A 21,080-nucleotide genomic window follows, 5' to 3' on the forward strand; every position below is an offset into this window, starting at 1 on the left:
GCAGAGGACCCAGGTTTGATTCCCAGCACCCACATGGCGGCTACAAACTGTCCTTAACTCCAGTTCCAGGGGAATCTGAAGCCCTCTTCCGACCTCCACGGCATTGCATGATACGGGTGCACCCACATACATGCAGGCAATACACTCCTACACATAAAATAAAAATAATAAATGAAAACATTTTAAAAAAGAAAGATCATACAACATTTTTAAAAATGATTATATATTTTATACTATTGAATATAATGATATACCACTTAACTGAGCAAATTATATATACTTTCTTCTTTAAAGAGAAAAAAATCATGCCAGGTGTGGAGGCGCAAGCCTTTAGTCCCAGCACTCAGGAGGCAGAGGCAGGCAGATCTCTGTGAGATCGAGGTCAGCCTGGTCTACATATGGAGTTCCAGGCCAGCTTGAGGTCAGCCTGGTCTACCTAGGGAGTTCCAGGCCAGCTGGGGCTACAGGGAGACCTTGCCACAAAAAAGAGAGAGAGAGAGAATCATGATAAAATTTAAGCTACACGAGGCTGGAGGGATGATTCGATTAAGAGCAAGTATCAGTCTTGCACAGGACCTGTGTTCAGATCCCAGCACCCATATTAGGCATCTCACAACTGCCCATAACTCCAGCTCCAGGGGTTCACATGCCTCTGGCCTCTGAAGACACCTGTACTCATGTTCACACAGACGTATATACATACACATACTTAAAACTAAAAATAAAACCTTAAAAAAATTGTTTCACATTTGAATTAAGGAATAATATCTTTGTGTATAAAAGAAGTAAATCTAAAAACTTCCAGAGCAAAAGTAAACACCTCATTCAAAAGAATAAAAGGGCCAGGGAGATGATTCAGTGGGTAAAGTGTTTGCCACATAAACAGGAATACCTAACTTTGGATCCCCATAAAGCCAAACACAGTAATGTGCACCTATAATCCCAGCATTCCTATAGTGAGGAGGCAGGCACAGGCAGGAGAACCATGGAAACTCAAGGGCTCGTTGCCTAGTACACACAGCTGCAAATAGAGACTCTGTCTCAAACAAGGTAGAAGGCTGAACTTGTCCTCTGACCTCCATGCATACATCATGGCTTACGTGCATCTGCACTTACACATATGAACATGCATACATACATGTACACACATATACATCACAAGGAAAAATTTTTAAAAGATAACAAAACCTGCATTTTCACATTGAGGTGTTTATTTCATATGTGTATATGCATCTATAAATAAAAATAGTGTTGTATCCTGGCATGAATAAATCTACTCAGTGAATATCATTCATTCACACACACAATGGGGAGCCTTAATTATTGAGTTGAACTATTAAATATCTTAAAACCACATTTTTAAAAAGAGCACAGGTAAAAAAGTTTGACGAGGAATGTTTAAAATAAAGTATATATCCCTATTCATACTGACAGGAACTGTTACTAAGTATAATGTTACATAATCAGCATCATTTCCCACCTAACAGTTCCTAAGAGTATTCATTTCCTGCAGCTACATAACTGCAACTCTGAGTATCTGCCTGTCTCTTACGCTCAGTAAACTACATCTAATGTGCCTTTACATCCAGTTGTCATGGAAGTCAAATGACTTGCACTTTCCAACACACAGCCTACGCTGTGGGTTTACTTAGAAATTCCTTGTTGAAAAATCTTCTTGCTTCAACATTACTGAGGGAAACAGAGCAACGAGATGGATTCTGTCTTCTGTATTCAATGCTTTCAACTATGGCGTCCTTTATCACCTGCAAATGAAGACAGATATATAATGAGCACTGCTATGGACCCCCCAGAAAGATATGCTGGAAGGAAAAAAATACTGAGTTGATCTCTCTGTAGTCTCCTTGCTATGGAAAGTACATTGAAAGAAATCTGAGTTCACATGCACATTTCAATTCCACGTTCCACCAATCACTCTTGTTAAGAAGTGCCCCAGGACAGGCATGGTGGTGCACACCTTTAATCCCAGCACTTGGGAGGCAGAGGCAGGCAGATCTCTGTGAGTGCGAGGCCAACCTGGTCTACATAGCAAGTTCCAAGTTTGTCTCAAAAAGACCAAAAAAAAAAAAAAAGTACTCCAGGAGTGCTCCATATTGTATGCTGATGAACTTTGGGGGAAAAAAATGTTTGTAACGTGTTAAATTTATGCTCAATCCATCCTATTCAGGGAAATGATAATATGGAAGAAATTATAATTATTGTATTATAATTTGTGTTTTTTATAGTTAAAGGCAAGGGGGAATAGGAGACCACAAATAAGTAGGACTTCCCCTAATGAAGACAGAAGGCATCGCTGGAGAATTTCCCTGCTTCTCACCAACTAGAAAATATGAGTGTCCTCCGACTAAGAAACACCATACTTGGTGACTTTCCTGATGAAAATGCACTGCTATTTTTCATTCAGAATAATCTTTATATTTATTCAAATTGCTTATGACCAGAAGAACATATAAGAAGTATTATATACTCTTTACGATATGAAGCTAGCCTTGTTAGGAACTTTAGGAGGGAAGAAGAAATTTGGATTTGATCAGAGCCATTACTGTGGAATGATGAGAAAGGACTGTGGAAGATGCTGGATGGTGCTCACAGCTCTGTCAATGTTTTAAAACCCTATCAGCACCAGGAAGCCGCCATTCCCTGGTAACTGTCAACAACATGGATGTTTAGGGCAGTAGAGGGAGAGGCAAGTGGCAGTTATTGCACAGTTGCCTTTATTCTCCACCTCAGAAATTGTTACATAGCACTGTGGTACCCATGTGCTTTTAGCCTTATGCTGGGAAGTTGGAGCTCAAGACCCCACGACCTCCTCCGACTCAGAGCTTCTGTGGTTCCTCTGGCCACAGAGGCATGCACAGAGGGCTTTTCCAGCCTCATAGCTCATATAGCAAGTGTGATCCAGTGTCTGGAAGAGGGAGATGTGAGGTCTCAGTGAAGCTAACACAGTCAGTATTCTTTAACTTAATGTCATGCTCAGAGTACGAGCCTCAATTTTTTTCCAGAGTAGTTAACTATAAAAAATAAACCGTCGTATTCTGGAAAAAAGATTTTTGTCACAAAGAAAATTTTTATATGCTTAAAAAATGTGCTGATATCTTCTTGAGGAACTAGACTTAAATATTACTGAGCCTTTTAAGCAAGTATGTGCTGACCCCACTTTCCTATGAGTAAGGGAGACATAATGAATTTTTCAGTGAAAGAGATCAAAGGCCCCCTGGTCCAACCACTTCTAGGTGTGTGAAGTAGAAATTAGCCAAAACCCTTAAGCCTGTTTCCTCTTCTTTTTAAAATGGGAATTAACATTACTAACCTTGAATTGCTGGGGATTTGAAACCATGTCTGTAAAGTGCTTTGGACAAAGCCTGGTATAAGGAAGCAACTGTAACTGGAGTCTGTTCATGCTGTTACTTTTAAACTGACTACGAGTGATGAAGTTAGGAGGCTACAAAGTTTACAAGAAACAAGCACTTTACATAGGAAAGAATTAGCTTAGTATATGGTATAAATTTGCAGATCAACCCTGCCATTCACGTGTACTACTGTGTTTTCTAACATTCACTATCCTTCTGGAGATCCAGCCTTGGATGCCATGGTTCATTTCTGCTGCTTCATACCTGCCAGAGAACCATCAGTCTTCAGTCTTCAGTGCAGAGACAGGCCAGATGAAATAAAGCATCTAAAACACATTAGACCAGAAAACACCACGGGAAACTTACACTGATAATTACTCTCTGCTGTTAGCTTTTTTATAAATGAATTCACGGGCACAAAAAAATCAGCAGTCAAAAAGAAAAAGAAAAAGAACTCTTTGTGGGCTAGAGCTGGAGATCAGGCAGTAAAGTGCTTGCTAAGCATGCATGGGGCCCTGGGTTCAATCCCCAGTATTATAGAAAGACAAAGAAAGAAATGGCAGTATTAGTGCCACAAATTATTGAGCCTCAGCTCATATTCCTAGTACTTTCCTAGTCTTTCTTTTAATCGAAAGCCAACATTTGTGTTTATAACTGGAAATCCCAAATCCTATGCAATGAGAATGTGCAAGCTGGACCACCAGGGGGCACATTAACACTGTGAAAACTGAGCAGGCTTCTCCAACTTCAGAACACAGCCAGCCCTGGGAGTTGTTAATTCTGCCACACAAAGGGAAGACTTCTACATAAGCTTGCTACTAAATTGCTTGCTATATTTAAATCTTTAACATGCTGCTGGTATATCTGGATGTATATAAAAATGAGTATGGCAAATGTGAAGCTTCATAATTTTTCTTTTTACTCAGAGTAATCTTAAATGATCTACGTTTAACTTTTTCTTTCATGATTCCCTGGAATACAGAGATTCCAAATCCTTCCTGTCCGGTTTATTATAGCAACATACCTCAAACTCCAATCTTCTGTGTCCCCACTGCCCATCCCAAGTCTCAACCATGTTGTCTTTTACTGTGCTATTCAATAGCTTCTTAATTCTTGAAACAGTTCCCTTAATTCTTCATCAGTGCAAACACAGAAGAAAAACTTGTAAAATGAGATCACCCCCAAATTCCAAAAGGAACGAATTTGGAGACCTTAAATTGAGCAATTTGTAAACAAATGTGGAGCTCTTGTCGCACAAATTTAAACTAGCCTGAGAGAGGAAATTACAATGTACTTTGAAAGAGGTTACCAATATAGGAAAAAACTGATTTCTCTGGATTATTGTGGCTAAGTTCTGCTTGCCCAATGTAACTGAAATATTGTGAAAACAGGATTTAGTCTTTTCATTTCTGATCCCAGAACTGTGAATATGAAAGATACATAATAAACATGGGAAAACTAGTAAATGCCCAGGATGTGCTTGCTGGAGTCAAATTACCCAGATTAAAGTTCACTCCATGGTGACAGTGTGACTAGAGTTGGGCAGAGATTTCATAAGCAGAAGGGACAGAGAGTTTGCTCCATGAGGAACCACACACAACTGAGGATGAAATGCTATGGCATGCAGAGGGGACATAGGAGATTATGTGGGAACTGGTTGGCCTGGCTGCAAAAGAGACTGTTTGTGGAACACTAAGAAAAAAGGCTACTTGAGAGATAAATGATTTAGAAAGAAGAAAAAAAGGAAAAGACTTTTAACCTTTGCCAGCCCTCCTCCCACAACATAATTCAGAGTTTCAGCATTTTGACTAGCTAATCGATTTGATTCCCTTGCCTATAAATCAACACGCATACACACACACACATACACACACACACACACACATACACACACACACTTCTTCGGCTAGTTTTGAGTATTAAATATTTGGGGGAAAATACTTGGTTAATACTCAGCATTCAAAACTTTTCCTTTTTTTATTTGTTTGTTTAGGTTATTTGTTTTATGAAACAGAGTCTCCCTATGTAGTCCAGGCTGGCCTCAGTCCAGCCTCCTGAGTGATAGGACTGCAAGCATGGGCCACTGATTCTGACTCCTTGTTCTTTTGTTATATATTGCTGTATCTCTGCAACCATGCCTGGCATGGTTGGTAATAAGTATGCATTCAACTAAAATATAAATGAAATTGACAGAATTGGCTATAGCATTGAAAACAGGTGATTTGGAGGCTGCTAAGACTCAGAAAAAAAAAAAAACCTTCAAATGAAAGCTTCAGAAAAGTCTCAGAAACATCTATCTGCTTTCTCCCCTGCTTTCTCTGTCACCTACCCAGAAGTTGCCCCCAAGCCATAGAAATTAGAATCCTTCTTCCCTAAAGGGGAGGAGGCATAGAAACTATAACTCATTTCACCAAAGCAAGCCATAAAGTCTAATGGTACTGCTTTAATTTCCCCTGCCTTTCATAGAACTCGCAATAAAAGAACTCTCTTCTTTGTCTGGGAGTACATCCTAGGATCCACTTCAAAAGATTCTGCCCCAGTAGGACGGGATGCTGCACAGAAAAGAGGAATCCAAACAGGCAGGCAGGCTTCATGGACTTTCTATCAGCAGTAGGCAATTCTATTTCTAAACACCTGTCCACGCTTCAGGAACCATGGAATAAAACTGGGTAGTCCACCCTAGGTCTCTGTATCTTTACTCTGAAGAACCCCATCTTGTTTAAAACTACAGTCAAATGACTCTATTAGGCTTTTGCCTTGTCAACCTGTCTTCTGCACTGTCAGCCACAACCTACTGTGATGGTTACAGGGATCACTGTCTTTCCTTCCCTGCGGACCTAATAAAAAAAGTCAAGATGTGCAATACACTTCCAGGTTATTTTCTGAAAGGCAAGAACCTTAACTTGTATCTGGACACTCTTACTGAGATGATGACATGCCATCAAATTAAGAATTAACCACTAGTATGTCTGAATAGGTACATACCCTCATTTTGATTAACATCTACTGTTTAACACTGTGAGGGTTAATACTGTCACTTTAACAGCATCTAGAATCAGATAGGAAAGAATATTCTGGACATGTCTCTGAGAGACTCTCTAGATTAGCTTGAGGTAGGAAGATTCAGCCTAAATGTGGGCAATGCCATCCCACAGACTGTGGTCCTGGATTGAATAAAGAGCAGAAAGCCAGCCGAGCACAGTCATCTCTGGTGCAGCTTCCGGACAGTCTGTGCATTGCGACCAGCTGCCTCACGCTCCTGCCACCACAACTTTCCCATCAGGATGGCCTGTACCTTCTACTGTGAGCCAAAACAAACTCTCCCTGCTTTTCTTCAGGTATTTTGTCATATTAATTAGAAAAGTAGCTAATGCGAACACTTCATAAAATGATTTGACAAAATTTAAGTTAATTATTATGTATATTGGCATATATCGAATCAATTGATAGGCAATATGTGCAGTAGGATCTGCCTGAATTTGTTTATTGGGTTGATAACTGAGTGCTATTAGATAAACCATATATTTTTTCTGTGATAGTTCACTCAACAAATTTGGTAAAAGAATACTCAGAACATGTGTTCCAGTCAGAACAAACTAGTAGTTTATCAGTCTGGTGTGTAGGCACACTGCACAGCAAGGCATGTATTGTATAGAGTCCCCATAATCAACAGCTCTGTCTCCAACTAGTGGCAACTTGTATCCTGACCTTGTTATCCCCAGTAAGTCAATGACTTGTAAAAATAAATCATGAAATTGCATTGTGTATTCATTTGGGGTGCCATCTCTCCCTGGAGTACAAAAATTAAATGAGTCACTGTTTTATAGTTAATAATTTAACATTAAAAGCAGAAGAGACTCTGAAAACTAATAATTACTGTATTAGCTGCTTTGATTTCTCATCTATTCCATTCTAAGTCCTTAAGTCATATTACTTTACTTAACCCCCACCATGACCCTTATAAGATAGATATTGCTGTTTCCCCTTACAAATGAGAAGTGTAATCTACATGCCCAAGGTCACCCAGCTAAAGGGCAGCTGAGCAATGGTTACATACCTAATGGGGTCTGAATCTAAGGCACGTTTATACCCCACATGCCACATGTCTACTAGTCTAAGCCACTAAAGGTTAAGTTTCTAATAAGGAATTTTTTTCAGTCCCACAAAATACCATAATTGTGAAAGCAAAATGGTGATGTTCATTGAAAAGGAATTTGGGAGGTCTGACGTGTAGAACCTGATGCCAGTGAGAAACCCAGGCTGCTGTCAAAAAGTGAGCAAAAACAGAGGCAAAGTCCTCTGAAGGATGTCCCGGGGAAACATCATCAGCAACGGGCAGCTGCTAGCACAGTGGCCTTCTCTGAGCAAAGCCAGGCCAGAAAACGAATTGTAGAGGAAATACTGCTTTAAGCCACAGTGGCCCTGGCCTCAAGGCTGCAAACTGTCTTCTTAGGCCTTAGTGATGAAAGTCTTTGCATTCTGTTTTATTGCAGTGTCTGCTACTTGCAAACTCTGACACTCTGAGTGCTGCATAAGTGTAAATTAGTATCCTACCCCCCTAGATGTGGCGCAGTGATTTAAATGACTGAACCCAATGAGTGGCCCAGCATCCTAAACTCAGTGGAGTTTGGTTGCTTTTTATGTATTATCGCTTGCCAGGAAACAGATGATAGAAATGTGTCTTCTTGGTTAAAGGGCATGTGAGAGAGGTCACTGAGAGCTAAAATATCTATAAAACTAGAAGTTTTACCTTTATAACACACACACACACACACACAAAACACACATACAACACATGAAACACTTGAATAAGAGTTTCAAGGGCCATGTAATTTAGGGGGAAAAAACCCATACATTAAGTCATCTAAAACACTTACTTAATGCATAGACTGTCATTGCCTATAGAGCTTATCTACACCCTGAATCCTAAACACTTTTGTAATTCAGGTTTATTTCTCATGCACCTTCAGGGATGCAGGACATAATAAGGCACAGGTGGGATCTCCATTGATTAAGCAGCTTTTGCTGTAGGACACTGTTTAGGCACTATCTAATTACATATTTCTAGTCACTCTGTGTCATGATAGGTCCTATAGCATCTGTTTTAGAGATGAGGAAACTAAAGCTCTCAGTTTTGAGTAGTGTATTTAGTTATAAGTGGGCCACCCTGAATTTAAAAATACTATAAAATCTATATCCTAGTGTCTAAATGTTACACCACAGTGTTAACAGAAGCTATTAAAAATGCTTTGTGAAAATCAGCATTGAATGTGCTGTAAGTCAAGGTGGCTATTTTAGAATTCAGTCTACCTTTGTTCAGGCATTAACATTTCATGTATGTGTCAGACAAATTACCTGGAAGAAAGCTTATAAAATACATAAGTAGAACTATAACATTACTTCTAGCAAATATCCTAGGAGGTTTTATATAAACAAGAACTGAAACCGCAAGAGAAATGTAGCTGTTGAAGATACATATATGTGTGTTTATTCCCAGGTCTGAGGGGGTATTTATAATTCCTACAGTTCTGGTTCTTTCCATTAGAGGATTGCTTATCAAGTTTAATACATTTTATCCCAAGGAATAAATGATTCTATTTGTTTCAAAATGGAAAAGTATAATAACTGTGACATTTTTCCTCAACTTTCTTTTCTTTTAGTAGCGTGAAGCTTTATATAACTACTTTGGCAATTTGCTTATTCCTGGTGTCACAGATTAAAATACTCATTTCTTTATTAATTATCTTTAAATTTTAACTGTCATTACAGAAGCAAGAGAGCATGAGGTTTTTAAATGTCTACTCCTTTGTAAGATTTATTAAGCATATATTAAGAAAATAACATGTTGCAAATTGCGATATGTTATATATTAATCATTATGTACTAGAAAATGCAGGCAGAAAAGAAAGAATTTTTGAATTATAGGAACTGAAGCTTATTAGGAAAAATTTCATATGATTATGAAAATATTCTGATTAATAAACATTATGGTCATTATAGCATGATTGTATACAGCTTATCATTAATTGTCACAAGGAAAATTAAACAGGCAAGCATGTTGATACGCCAGACTTCTCTTAGCCCACAAAGTCTACTTAAGTTCCACAGAAAAAGCATATCCATACACTGGGCCTTTCTTTGAGTCATCTATTATCTCCAAAAACACCTAGCAAATCAGAAAAAATGCCTGCATCTAGTTCTTTCTTTTTTTCTTTTTCCTAATGTGTAAAATCCAAGTAGGCCAATGAATTTGAGCTTGCACAACTGATAACAATTTGTTGGACCCTCTGAGTTGGGACCACAAACTGATTATTTCAATTACACAGCAGTACTCCAAAGTGATAAATTTAGGACTGAATAGTTTCATAGATAGATAATCTTAGCAGCAGATGTGCCAGTGATAGGAATGCTTGGTACCGAAGGGAATGGCTTGTTTCTAAAGTCTCCCAACACAAAGCACACACGCTATCTCAAAGGCTAAAAATGCAGGAGCCTGTTGTACTTGGCAACACTCGTTAAGAGTCACAAAAATAAAACATTGAAAGCATGGATGCTTTCATTCAAAGTCTGTGACAAGACTCGCAAATTAATGATACTCTTGCTCATGCTTCACTACTATTGGGTTTCCTTTTCATCATTCTCCTCCTTTTCATAACATATTTTACCATGAGATGACTGCATGAGATACTTCAGGAAAGCAGTTGGGAATTAACCCTCATTCGATCAAACAAGAATACGAAATGGGAGTTTGACTATGCGGAGGCATATTTGTGAAGTTTCTAAGGTTCTTTTAGAGATTAGTAAAGTGATTCCTAAGAAGCAAGGCAGCCCATTTTGGATCCTGTCATTTGAGCCCTGTTTGTCTTCTTCTGAACTCATGTAATATCCTAGTCATTTGACATTTCCAGTATTGCGGGAGAAACTTACGTCAATGTTGTTCAGTGTATTGAAGTACATCAGATCATGTAGCCTTTTGAATGCTTGATTTGTATATTGAAAGTTAAAGGTTGAAAACGGCGATTCGGGGTCATCAAAGATGTCAAAGTCAGCTATTTCTTTCTCTTCTTCAGTTTCTCTTGGAACACCTGTATAACAAAAGAATACCAACGTTGTTTTTTTGAAAACTAAAATCTCTAAAATTTGGGGGATAAAACAAAGACATGGCCATGAAGAAGGCACTGAGGGTCCCTGTGCTGGATAGCTTTAGTTGTCAACTTGACACACCTAGATAGAGGGATCCTCAATTGGTGAATTTCCTCCATTGGACTTGCCTATGCAGTATCTGTGGGGCATCTTCTGGATTATTGAGTGATGTGGGAGGGGGCCCAGCCCACTGTGGGTGGTGCCACCCCTGGGCAGGTGTTGTATAAGAAAGCAGGCTGAGCAGGGGCCAGGGGAGCAAGTCAGTAAACAGCATTCCTCCATGGCCTGTGTGTGCTTCAGCTCCTGACTTCAGGTTCCTGCCCTGAGTTCCTTCCTTGGGCTCCCTCAGTGATGGACTGTGTCCTGGGAGATGTAAGACAAATAAACCCTTTCCTCCCCCGGTTGGTAGTGGTCAGACTGTTTTGTCACAGCAATGGAGAAACAAACTAGAACAGCCCCTAAAGAGGCCACTTAGCACATCTGTATGCCTTGACTACAGAGCTCCCATAGCCAGTGCCTACACCTCAGTGTGGCACTGCAGTGTCCTGTAGCTTTCATTCCCTCCCTGCAAGAAGAGAGGCTGCTCTGCCCATCAGGCTGGAGATTCCCATGAATAACACTGTGCCCCTGTCAGGCGTACTTGGAAAACGGTGATATAACACCTAATTCCCTTGCCTGCTAATACATAGGTGAAAAGGATGATTTTAGAGCCCGGACTCTATGCCTTACACTTTCCCAGGTAGGTCAAGCTCCTTTTGAGGTCCCTGACTTACTAAGATGTGCTTTGTTGTCTGCCTTCCTGCCTGTATTGCTTCCTCACTCCCTTATTAATAATTAACCATTCACACTTGAATCCTGTTCTGAGAATCTGGCTCGGGGAAACCCAAAACAAAACATTATCCACAGAAATCCCTGTACTTACCAGCTGTTTAGTTTCTGTTTGAGACTGACAGTAATAGCAATTGTCTAAGTTTTCAGATTCCACTGTTTGAACATGAAAAATCGAGCCAGTTCTTCCTTCCATGTTGAGCAAGCCTCACAACAGCTCCACCCTTTTTATTCTTTTATCTTCCTGAGCAATCCAGACACGATTACCCTCTTCTTCATATCCCCCCACCCATCTTTCTTGTGTCTTTCCGTTCACAAAATGAAAAACTATATTTTCTGGTCTGAAAACAATATGGCATTTAGAATCTTAAGCATCCACCTTTTGTTAATGAGTATCTTCCAGAACGCAGAAAAGTCTACAGACTCCTCTAGATGTGGTAGAAGAGAATGATTATTTCTTGAACTTGACTCTCCTTTTCTATAAAATACAGCATGGCAGCCTAAAGCAGTTACACATGCAGCACTTTTAGATTACATTGTTTTTATGCTCAGTTAAAATTCCACAGTTTTTTTCATAATTTTTTTAAACAAGAGCTATCTTACAAAGGTAAAAATCAAAATATTTAGCATTCTTTATGACAAAGACACACATCAAACCAACCTAATCCAAGATTTTGGTTCAATGTCTTACAGATTTTTTTTTCTGAGCTAGTCATACATCTTCCAGTTTCCAGATTATGAGAAACTTGAGATCTTGGGGTAGAAAAGAAGGAAAGTGTTTGGGCTCTTAGATTAGCCATAGTCTATCAGGGTAAGAGAAGCACTCTGGGCAGCAGTTCATGGAACACCGCAAGTATAAAACAGCTTAGTGTCAGTGGTGTTCCCCAAACAAACTTCTATTTTATGGAATAGACTTTATTCCCAGTGTACCTGGAGACTTGTACTTTCTGAAGTTGATGTTGGCCAGAACAAAATGGATGATAGTTGGACAATCTTTCTCCATATCTGAGTTCTTGGGTTTAAAGACATAGCACTCCTTCAGTCCTTCTCGATCAAAAACATAAGGATCAATCTTTGGAAAGGGGAGTTTGTTCATTTTAGCCCACTTTTCTGCAAGTAGAAGTTCCTATAGGAAAGAGAAAGATGCATCTAAAAATTTCCAGTCATCATTTGTTCAGTTGGTCTGCCCATTATTCAAAATTCATTAGGTGTTACTGTCAGCAGCTACTAAGATAAACAGCACTGTTCTTGAGAGCCACGCAAATCTCTAAAATCTGTCAAATTCCTCTCCAAACAAAGTCAATACTGCCATGTCAATGCCTGGCACTGGCTAGCTACACAGCACACATTTGAAAAATTTACAAATCAATTTAATTGAATAAAACTATGTTTAAGAAATTGCTACAGCAATAAAATATAATGGTTCCAAAATTTATAACTATGTGACTGGGTTTTGAGCCTTAGGAGTTTAAACACTCTGATAATGCAGAATGGGAGATCCTGTTACTAACTTTTCACCTGCTATCTCCACAAAAGTGCTTAAAAATATCAATTGAAGGGCTGGAGAGATGGCTCAGAGGTTAAGAGCACTGACTGCTCTTGCAGAAGATCTGGGTTTGATTCCCAGCACCCATATGGTGGCCAACAACCATCCATAACTCCAGTTCCGGGGGATTTGATGCCCTCTTCTGACCTCTGTGGTCACTGCACAACACTGGTGCACTTACACACACACAGGCAATACACTCATACACATAAAATAAAAATAATAAAGAAAATATTTTTAAGGACCAAATTGCTTTGCTAAGAATGTTAAATTCAAGTGTAGCTCAATATTAGCTTCATGATAAAAACTACATTTTTGTAGAGCTGATATTGTAGAGAAAATACTTTTTAAAAGACATGTTATTTTTAAAAAGTGTCTGTTATAGCTTTTCTGAGATACTACATATAATTAGATTTTTAAGTTTTGGATGTTGGCTATTCCTAAATGTTTAATGGTTTCTTTAATTTCTTATGTATGGTACCGTAACAAACTTCATAGGAATTTGTATACTGATATAATTTGTTTTTTTAGGACATTGCATTTTTGTGTTCTTTAAAAAGGGCAATAAAATTATGTATTTATTTTTAAATCAATTCATTTTATGTATATAAAATATTTACATTTCCCTAAATTGCATTTTTGACTTCCGCTTATGAAAAGGAAGTTAAACTTCAGGCCTTCCCATGTTGCAAGCATATGTATGGTGGGTAAGTGTGGTTTCAGGGGTTTAGTCAGTGAGGAAGAGAGACTGAATGATCACATCCATGTATTCGCTTCTTCCCAGTATGAGGACTATGCCTCCCATCAGACAGATGAGCACTGCAGATGACTCCACTGCAGGCACATATGCAGCATGGCCAGGAAGTGCTCGCCTGGTGTTAGCCGTAAGAGCTATTTGTCTCTCTCTGCATCAAAGCTGAATAATTCAATGCATGAGTGAAAAACAATATATGTACAGACTGGGAAGACGGCTCAGTTGGTAAAGTGTCTGCCATGCAATCATGAGGATCTGCAGTGCCATGTAAAATCTGGGTAGGTACAGTAGCAGCATGTCTATAAACAACAGACAGGAGGATCCTTAGAAATCATTGTCTAGCCAGTATATCTGAATCAATGAGCTCCAAGTTCAGTAAGAGATCCTATATCAAAAGAGAAGGTGGAGAACAACTGAAAAAGGCATCTGACATCTACCTCTTGCCTCTGCATATGCATACATATGTGCATGCACATCCACATTTACATGTGTATACACCCACATGAACACATACATACATACCACATTCATACACATATACACACATTCCATATACACAAAAATGTAGATAAAAATGTTAAATTTAAACTAGAGAATATAAATCAATACGGAGAAGTCTTGGAAGAGAACTTTTTTCCATTTATATGCAGCTTTGGGGCAGGGGAATAAATTAGAGATAAGACATCACAGAGTGAAAACACAGACTGGACCCAATGCCTGGATCCAAATGCCAGCTCTGTAGCTTTAGTGTGTTTTTCTGAACCTCTCTATATTCAGTATCCTCAACTACAAAACATGGACCACAATTAAAATTAAATTAGAATATAGCATTTTATAGTATTTAGAACACTGTGCATCACATACTGAATATCTGGTAAATAAATATAACTAAAGAGAGGAAAAAGTGAGGAAAAAAAAGCAAGAAAGAAAAAAAGGGAAGATGAGCAGGAACCATATTAGGAAAATTCCTAAACAGAGGACATTTGAGGCAAACCATCATTAAGATCTTTTAGAACTACTCTTGTCATATTGATCCAGCCAAGAACAATCGTTACTGGCTGACCTAAGTCCCATGCTAGGACCTGGGGGACAGAACCATAAGCAGAGCTTCATGGCCCTCCTCACTATGGCCTGCCTGGTGAGAGATGGTGATCAAGTAACTCTTCATGTTTAAAACTGTGATAGATGCTATGAAAAAAAATTACAGTTTGCCAGAAAACTGTGTAGAAAGCCTTAGACTATTTCCTCAGTGAATTTATTACCTCACTCAACAAATACTATGGAGCCTCTTGCTATGTTCTAGGCATAAGAGAGAGACTACCTTTGAAGCTTTGATTTGTTTAAGTCAATGAGAGAGATAATTAAATGTTATGGTACAGTAGGGTACAGTGGGGAGGGTGGGGGACAGCTATGGACCTGGGTTTTACAGTGTAAGAGACCCAGCTCAAATAGACACTTTTAACTTGCTAGTCAGACAACCTGAAGCCGACTGCCTAGACACCACAGCTCTGCAGAAACCAACCATGTGGGGGGAAGCTAAAATATATGCCTTGGGACACCCCTAAAGGCACTGTGAGGATGTGAGAAACAACACAAAGGAAATAAGGTATCTACTGTCCTTGAAAAACTACTCCTGAACCCGTCTCACCCATATTTCATGTCTCTTATTTCTCAGTAACATATTTTCTGCTTCTGCAAAATAAAGGTAGTATTTTGACCTTCTTCACAGGATGGCTGTGAGAATTAGATCAGATAAGGATGAAAATCTCAGCAATTTAGATTCACAGTAAACAAGTTTGTTAATGTAGTACCTTGGGTTCAGAAAACACATACTTTTTATTCACATACTTTTTATTCACTCTTCACTGCTCTTGATGTTTTGTAAAAGTCATGAATTTTAAGTTGATCAATTCTCCCAACATTTACAAAGAAATAAAATCCAAGAGGAAAAAAAAGGATTTAATGGTCTATGAAAGCATTTGCATTGTGAGAGGTTCTGCTGAATACAGTTATGCCTTGCTGAAAAGCCCACATTTGTAGAACTTCTTGCTTGAAACCAGCAAACTATCATTAGTCCTTTCTCTTTGTCCCATCTGTTCTGTTGAACTAATCAGCTTGCTATTTCGCATCTAGCACTGTTCATGATTATTCATTCATGATTATTCAACATGAGAATCAGACCAGAGTGCATACAGTTGCGTGAAGGAAAGCAAAAGCAGCTTTCAAATGTTTACAAACATGACTCAGGGCATGACCAAAGGATGTGTGGAGAAAGAGGAAGGGAACTATGTGAGGTAAAAGCCGGGCTATTTTTAGATAGATACATTTACAGTGTAATGAGAAAGCCATGGAAACTTTCCCTTTCGTGCCGGGATCCTGATTTGGAAAAGATTAAACACTGATGACTGCAAAGACAGTGATTACAGGATGGAAAAAAACATTTCTTCCTGATGTCTCCTTTCTCTGTGTAAAGACTGAGAAACAATGACACAGACTATGAGTAAAGTCCTTATTTGAAAAAAAATAAAATTAAATTAAAAAAAGAGTCCTGATTCTAAAATGTGCCGGCAGGGTGTCCTGTGATAACTGTATTTCAGCCTCTGTTTGACGCTCCTAGATATCCACAATTTCACGAACTAATTTACTACAAACTTACAGAGTACTAACTACAGAAACGATTTTCTTTAGAGTGAATTCCAGATCATCTTTCAAGGTACTACTTTTTAAATGTCTATCCTCATCTTTGAATACAAAATCATAACTAAAAATTCTTAAAGGAGAAGAAAAACAATTTAACAGAAATATATGCTGGCCTTAGTGGGAAGGACATGCATATGCAATTTAATTAATTTAGACATACAATATGTTCCTCTATATAAATGCATATATATGTGTGTGTGTGTGTGTGTGTGTGTAATAAATGGGCTTTCCACTAAGAAAATGGGATTTTTGTCTTTGTACAAATCTAGCATATATTCTTACTACTTTAATATGTTTGTCATTTTTTTAAAGCCTATTTTAAGATTTGGGAGGCAGATGGCCTATAAGTATGTAAACAATGTAGTTTCTAAAACATCATAACCATGAATAATATTGAAGCAACTCGTATAAAACAGGACAGACAGAGGTCCCACTTCGAATTCGCTGTTTTGCGGTTATGGTCATCTCTCTTTTAATAAAAGATTTGCTGATATTAGGCTCCCAGCGTCTCATAATGCAAGACGTAGGAAAATAATTTTTAAAGCTAATGTTAGAGTTTGCATAAATTTGGAAATGCTAGTTCTTCATTAAGAGATAAGTATATACTTACAAAAATATTCCTGTAGAGATTAATATTGGACATATCTACAGGGTCCTCAGTGACTAAAAGGGGTAAGGTGGGCTGACCTGTGATCCCCTCAAGGTAAACTGAGGTAAGCCCACACCCTAACCACCCAGTCCTGTAAATATGACCTTATTAAAGAAAGACGTTCTTTTTAAAGGATTTTATTCATTGTTATTCGTGTGTATGGGAAGGTGCATGTGTGCCATGTGTGGCAGAGGACAACTTTGGGGAGTCAGTTCTCTCCATCTTAGGATCTGGGATCAAACTCAGTTGTCAAGTTTGCAAAAGTGCTTCTATCCACTGAGCCATCTCTTTGGCTTAGAGAAAGTTTCTTTTTTTCTTTTTTTTTTTTTTTTTTGGTTTTTTTGAGACAGGGTCTCCCTGTAGCCCCAGCTGTCCTGGAACTCACTATATTGACCAGGCTGGCCTTGAACTCACAGAGATCTGCCTTCCTCTGCCTCCAGAGTGCTGGGATTAAAGGCGTGTGAATATAATTAAGGATCTCGAGCTTAATAAATGACAAGTTTACCTCTAAGGGACAGAAGAGACATGTAGTAGAAAGGTCATTTAAAAACTGAGGCAAAGATTGGGGTAATACAAGCACCAGTCCAGGAATGTGCAGAGCTACCAGCAACAGGAAGAACCTAACTGTGAACATAGCCCTGTCTACACCTTGCTCGACTTCTGGCCCCAAGAACTGAGAAATAAAATGCTTCTATTGTTCAATTTAGTCCCCAACACTGCAACAAGAAACAAAAATAAAGAATAAGAGAAAAGAAAGAAGAAAACCAAAATTACAACCATTGACTTCATTTCATATTTATTGACAAGTCTAGTTTCCTAAAAATAGTTAAATCAGAGATAAATTTTTTGTTTTGTTCTATACTTTGTTTTATTTTTCGTTTTGTTGTGTGTTTTGTTTGTTTGTTTTGAGACAGGGTTCATGTATCCCATGCTGACTTTGAACTCAAGGTAGGCAAAGATGATCTTGAATTCCTCCAAATGCTGGGACTAGAGGTGTGCACCATCATGCCTGACGTTGTGAGTACTAGGGACTAAACCTGGAGCTTCACTTATGGCAGGCAAACATTCAACAAGTGAGGCATGTACCCAGTGAAATGGTTGTAGCTTTTCACTCAGCATATAGCTCTATTCTTTTAGGGAAAATAATGTCCATATTCTAGTCTCAAAAATAAAATGAGGGTATGGGGGTCAGTAAGATGGTTCAGAGGATAAAGACACTTGCCACCAAGTCTGATGACCTGAGCTTGATTCCTAGCGTCCACATGATGGAAGGAGAGAACGGACTCCCACAAGTTGTCTCTGACATCCATACATGTAAACACGCATACACACATAAAAAATAAATAACAAACAAATAAATAAAATATTTTTTAAATAAAAATGAGAGCTGGGGAGATGGCTCAGTGGGTAAGGGCATTTTCTTTGCAAGCATGGAGATCTGAATTTAATTCTTTAGTACCTATGTAAAAAGCCAGGCATGGCTATATATGCCTATAACATGAGCACTGGGAGACAGGGACAGATCCTGAGAGCCAGCCGATCACTCGGCCTAGCCCATACTGCAAGCATCTGGTTTAGTGAGATACCCTGTCTCAAGGAAGAAGATAGAGAGTGCTACCCAACATCCTGCTCTGCCTCTGTATGTGATTGAAGGGGCATGCGCATTGCACACTCAGATGCATGCACCGCACACACTTGCACACACACAATACACATATACTGCATACATGAAATAATAATAATAAATAGAAAATGATTCACTATTATCTTAATAAAGTCACATTGCACATTGTTGATTATTATACTGGTGCTTCTCTCTCATACCAAAAGAACTTCACCTAGATCCCTCATCAATTTTTAAAACTTACTACTTGTGTCTAAAGTAACTATCAGGTTTTAACATTAGACTTCTGATTTAGCATTAGATAGAAACTGTCAAATACCCACATGAACCAAGAGAGTCCAAAGGATAAACATAAACAGATCCTTATGCCCTTTATTATTAATATAAAATATGATAAAGGAAACATCACAAAATAAAGTTGTGAGAAATTTCTAAGAAGGATTGACTTATTATACAATGAATAAAAATTTTAAATATATCTAAAGAATATCAGGGGCTGGAGAGATGGCTCAGCAGTTAAGAGCACTGGCCACTCTTACAGAGGACCTGAATTTGATTCCCAGCACCCACATGGCAGCTAACAACCATACGTAACTCCAGTTCCAGGGGATCCTATGCCTTCTTCTGACCTTCATGGGCATTGCACAAGATGGGTGCATTTACAGATATGCAGTCAAAACACTCATACACATAAAATTAAGATAAATAAAATATTTAAAAAGAATGTCAACATCTAAGTTCTCTTAATAAAATGGATGAATTTCAAGAATAAAGTCGATGGAGAAATCACTACCTAATATTCAAAGCAAGAGAGGACTCGCAACTAAAAATACCAATGGAAATGATGTCAAAGTTTCATTAAAAATTAAACAAGTTTTAATTTCTTAAGACATGGTATTTTTCAATGAGTAACAGGAACATTAAGGAATCCAACTGAAAGTAGTTAAAAACAAGAATATACAATAAGTATAACAAATCAATTCCTTTCACTAGCAGGAAAAAACCTTAAGCAAAAATGTGATACAGATTTTCTGAAGAGCAATATGGAAGTATTTATTAAAAGTCATGTAACCAATGCATACATAGGGTGCATAATAAAACTTGGTTAAACTTCGGGTGCAAGAATGATGACTACAGAAAAAAGTGGTAAGACAATCTACAAGTTGAAAACACAGCAGTGTTAAACAAATTCCTGTACACAGATATATAAAGATGCTATTTATCCTTTATCTACATCTTTTATATTTTTACTATAATTATTTGTTATACATATTTTTAAAAAGATATTTAGTGGTATAGGAAATTCTTAGGATATAGCTGTAAGTAGAAAGAAACAAAATGTATGACCCTGATGGATGGACATGGACACACACACATGCGCACACACACACACACACACACACACACACACACACTCCACACACACACCACATAATTTTGTAGAGGAATTAGAAAAAAACACAGCTATTGTTATCTAAAACTTGGTATATGAATTTTAATTTTTGGTTGTTTTGTAAATATGCATTTTTCTTATTCATAAACAACTAAACATTTTAAAACAGCTGCATAATATATCTGTCAATGTGACCAGGTGATATTCTAACCCCCCTTCCAGTATCACCTCATTGGGGTAGTAAAACTCTGATTCATATATAAAATGATGGCTTTGACATTCTACACTGTAACTGGTAAAATGAATAATGCAGTGTCTCCCTCCAACAGAACCAGCTGCTTGGAGTCATCACTATAACTTGCCTCCCCTTGTTCCTTGTGGGTCACCAGGTTCTGCTCACGATTTCCATAGTCACACCCCCACCCCCCACCCCCATGCAAGACTTTATTATGCTGTGCTGGGGTTACAGTAAATCATCTTAAATTATAATCCTTTGCCCTCCATTCTCTAACTCATCCTGCTTTCCACTCTTAGGTTAATCATCTTAAAATTCCAATTTCATGATCTCATTTGTCTGCTGGAAATCCTCCACAGATTCTCCATTTCATATCATTCTCCAATCTTAAATTCTTGCCTGTAGGATTAATACCTATCTGCCGTCCAATCGGAATACCCGCACCCTTCCATTGTGTTCCCTGCCATTCCTGTGCTGTTTTCATCTCATTCACTTCCTTCCCGGTTTAGTAACACCAGAAAGCAGCAATCCATTTATGATCTTTTACAATGCACATCATTTGTTGAGATCTTGTCTTACCAATTCTTGTTTTCTTGTCGGAATACTACATACAGCATCAAAAGAGATAAAATATGAACACATGAATACATAAGGTTTTACATTTAAGAGTTATTATTGTACACACTATCATCCTGAAAGAAATACTCTTAACATTTATCACATTTAGCTGTAACTATCAAGTTGACATAGTCTAATCACCTGAGGAGTCTCAACTGAGCGGTCTCCCAGATCAAATTGGTACAAACGGGTTGTCTCAATAGTTGATTGATGTAGGAAGGC

At 38.3% G+C, this 21,080-nt stretch overlaps 1 protein-coding gene across 1 annotated transcript in view; it reads right to left on the minus strand.

The window, feature by feature from the left end:
* Positions 1-1,199: 1,199 nt before the first annotated feature.
* Positions 1,200-21,080, minus strand: part of Pla2g4a (phospholipase A2 group IVA) — a 177,277-nt gene continuing 157,396 nt past the window's right edge. The window contains exons 16-18 of the mRNA XM_008824261.2: positions 12,270-12,465; positions 10,296-10,453; positions 1,200-1,763 (exon numbers count right to left, since the gene is read on the minus strand). Of these exons, the coding sequence (XP_008822483.1) occupies positions 1,632-1,763; positions 10,296-10,453; positions 12,270-12,465 (486 nt within the window). The 3' untranslated portion in view covers positions 1,200-1,631. The remainder of the gene's footprint in view (positions 1,764-10,295; positions 10,454-12,269; positions 12,466-21,080) is intronic.

The sequence above is a fragment of the Nannospalax galili genome, unplaced genomic scaffold, assembly GCF_000622305.1.
Source record: "Nannospalax galili isolate Female #2095 unplaced genomic scaffold, S.galili_v1.0 scaffold227, whole genome shotgun sequence".
Lineage (NCBI taxonomy): Eukaryota > Metazoa > Chordata > Mammalia > Rodentia > Spalacidae > Nannospalax > Nannospalax galili.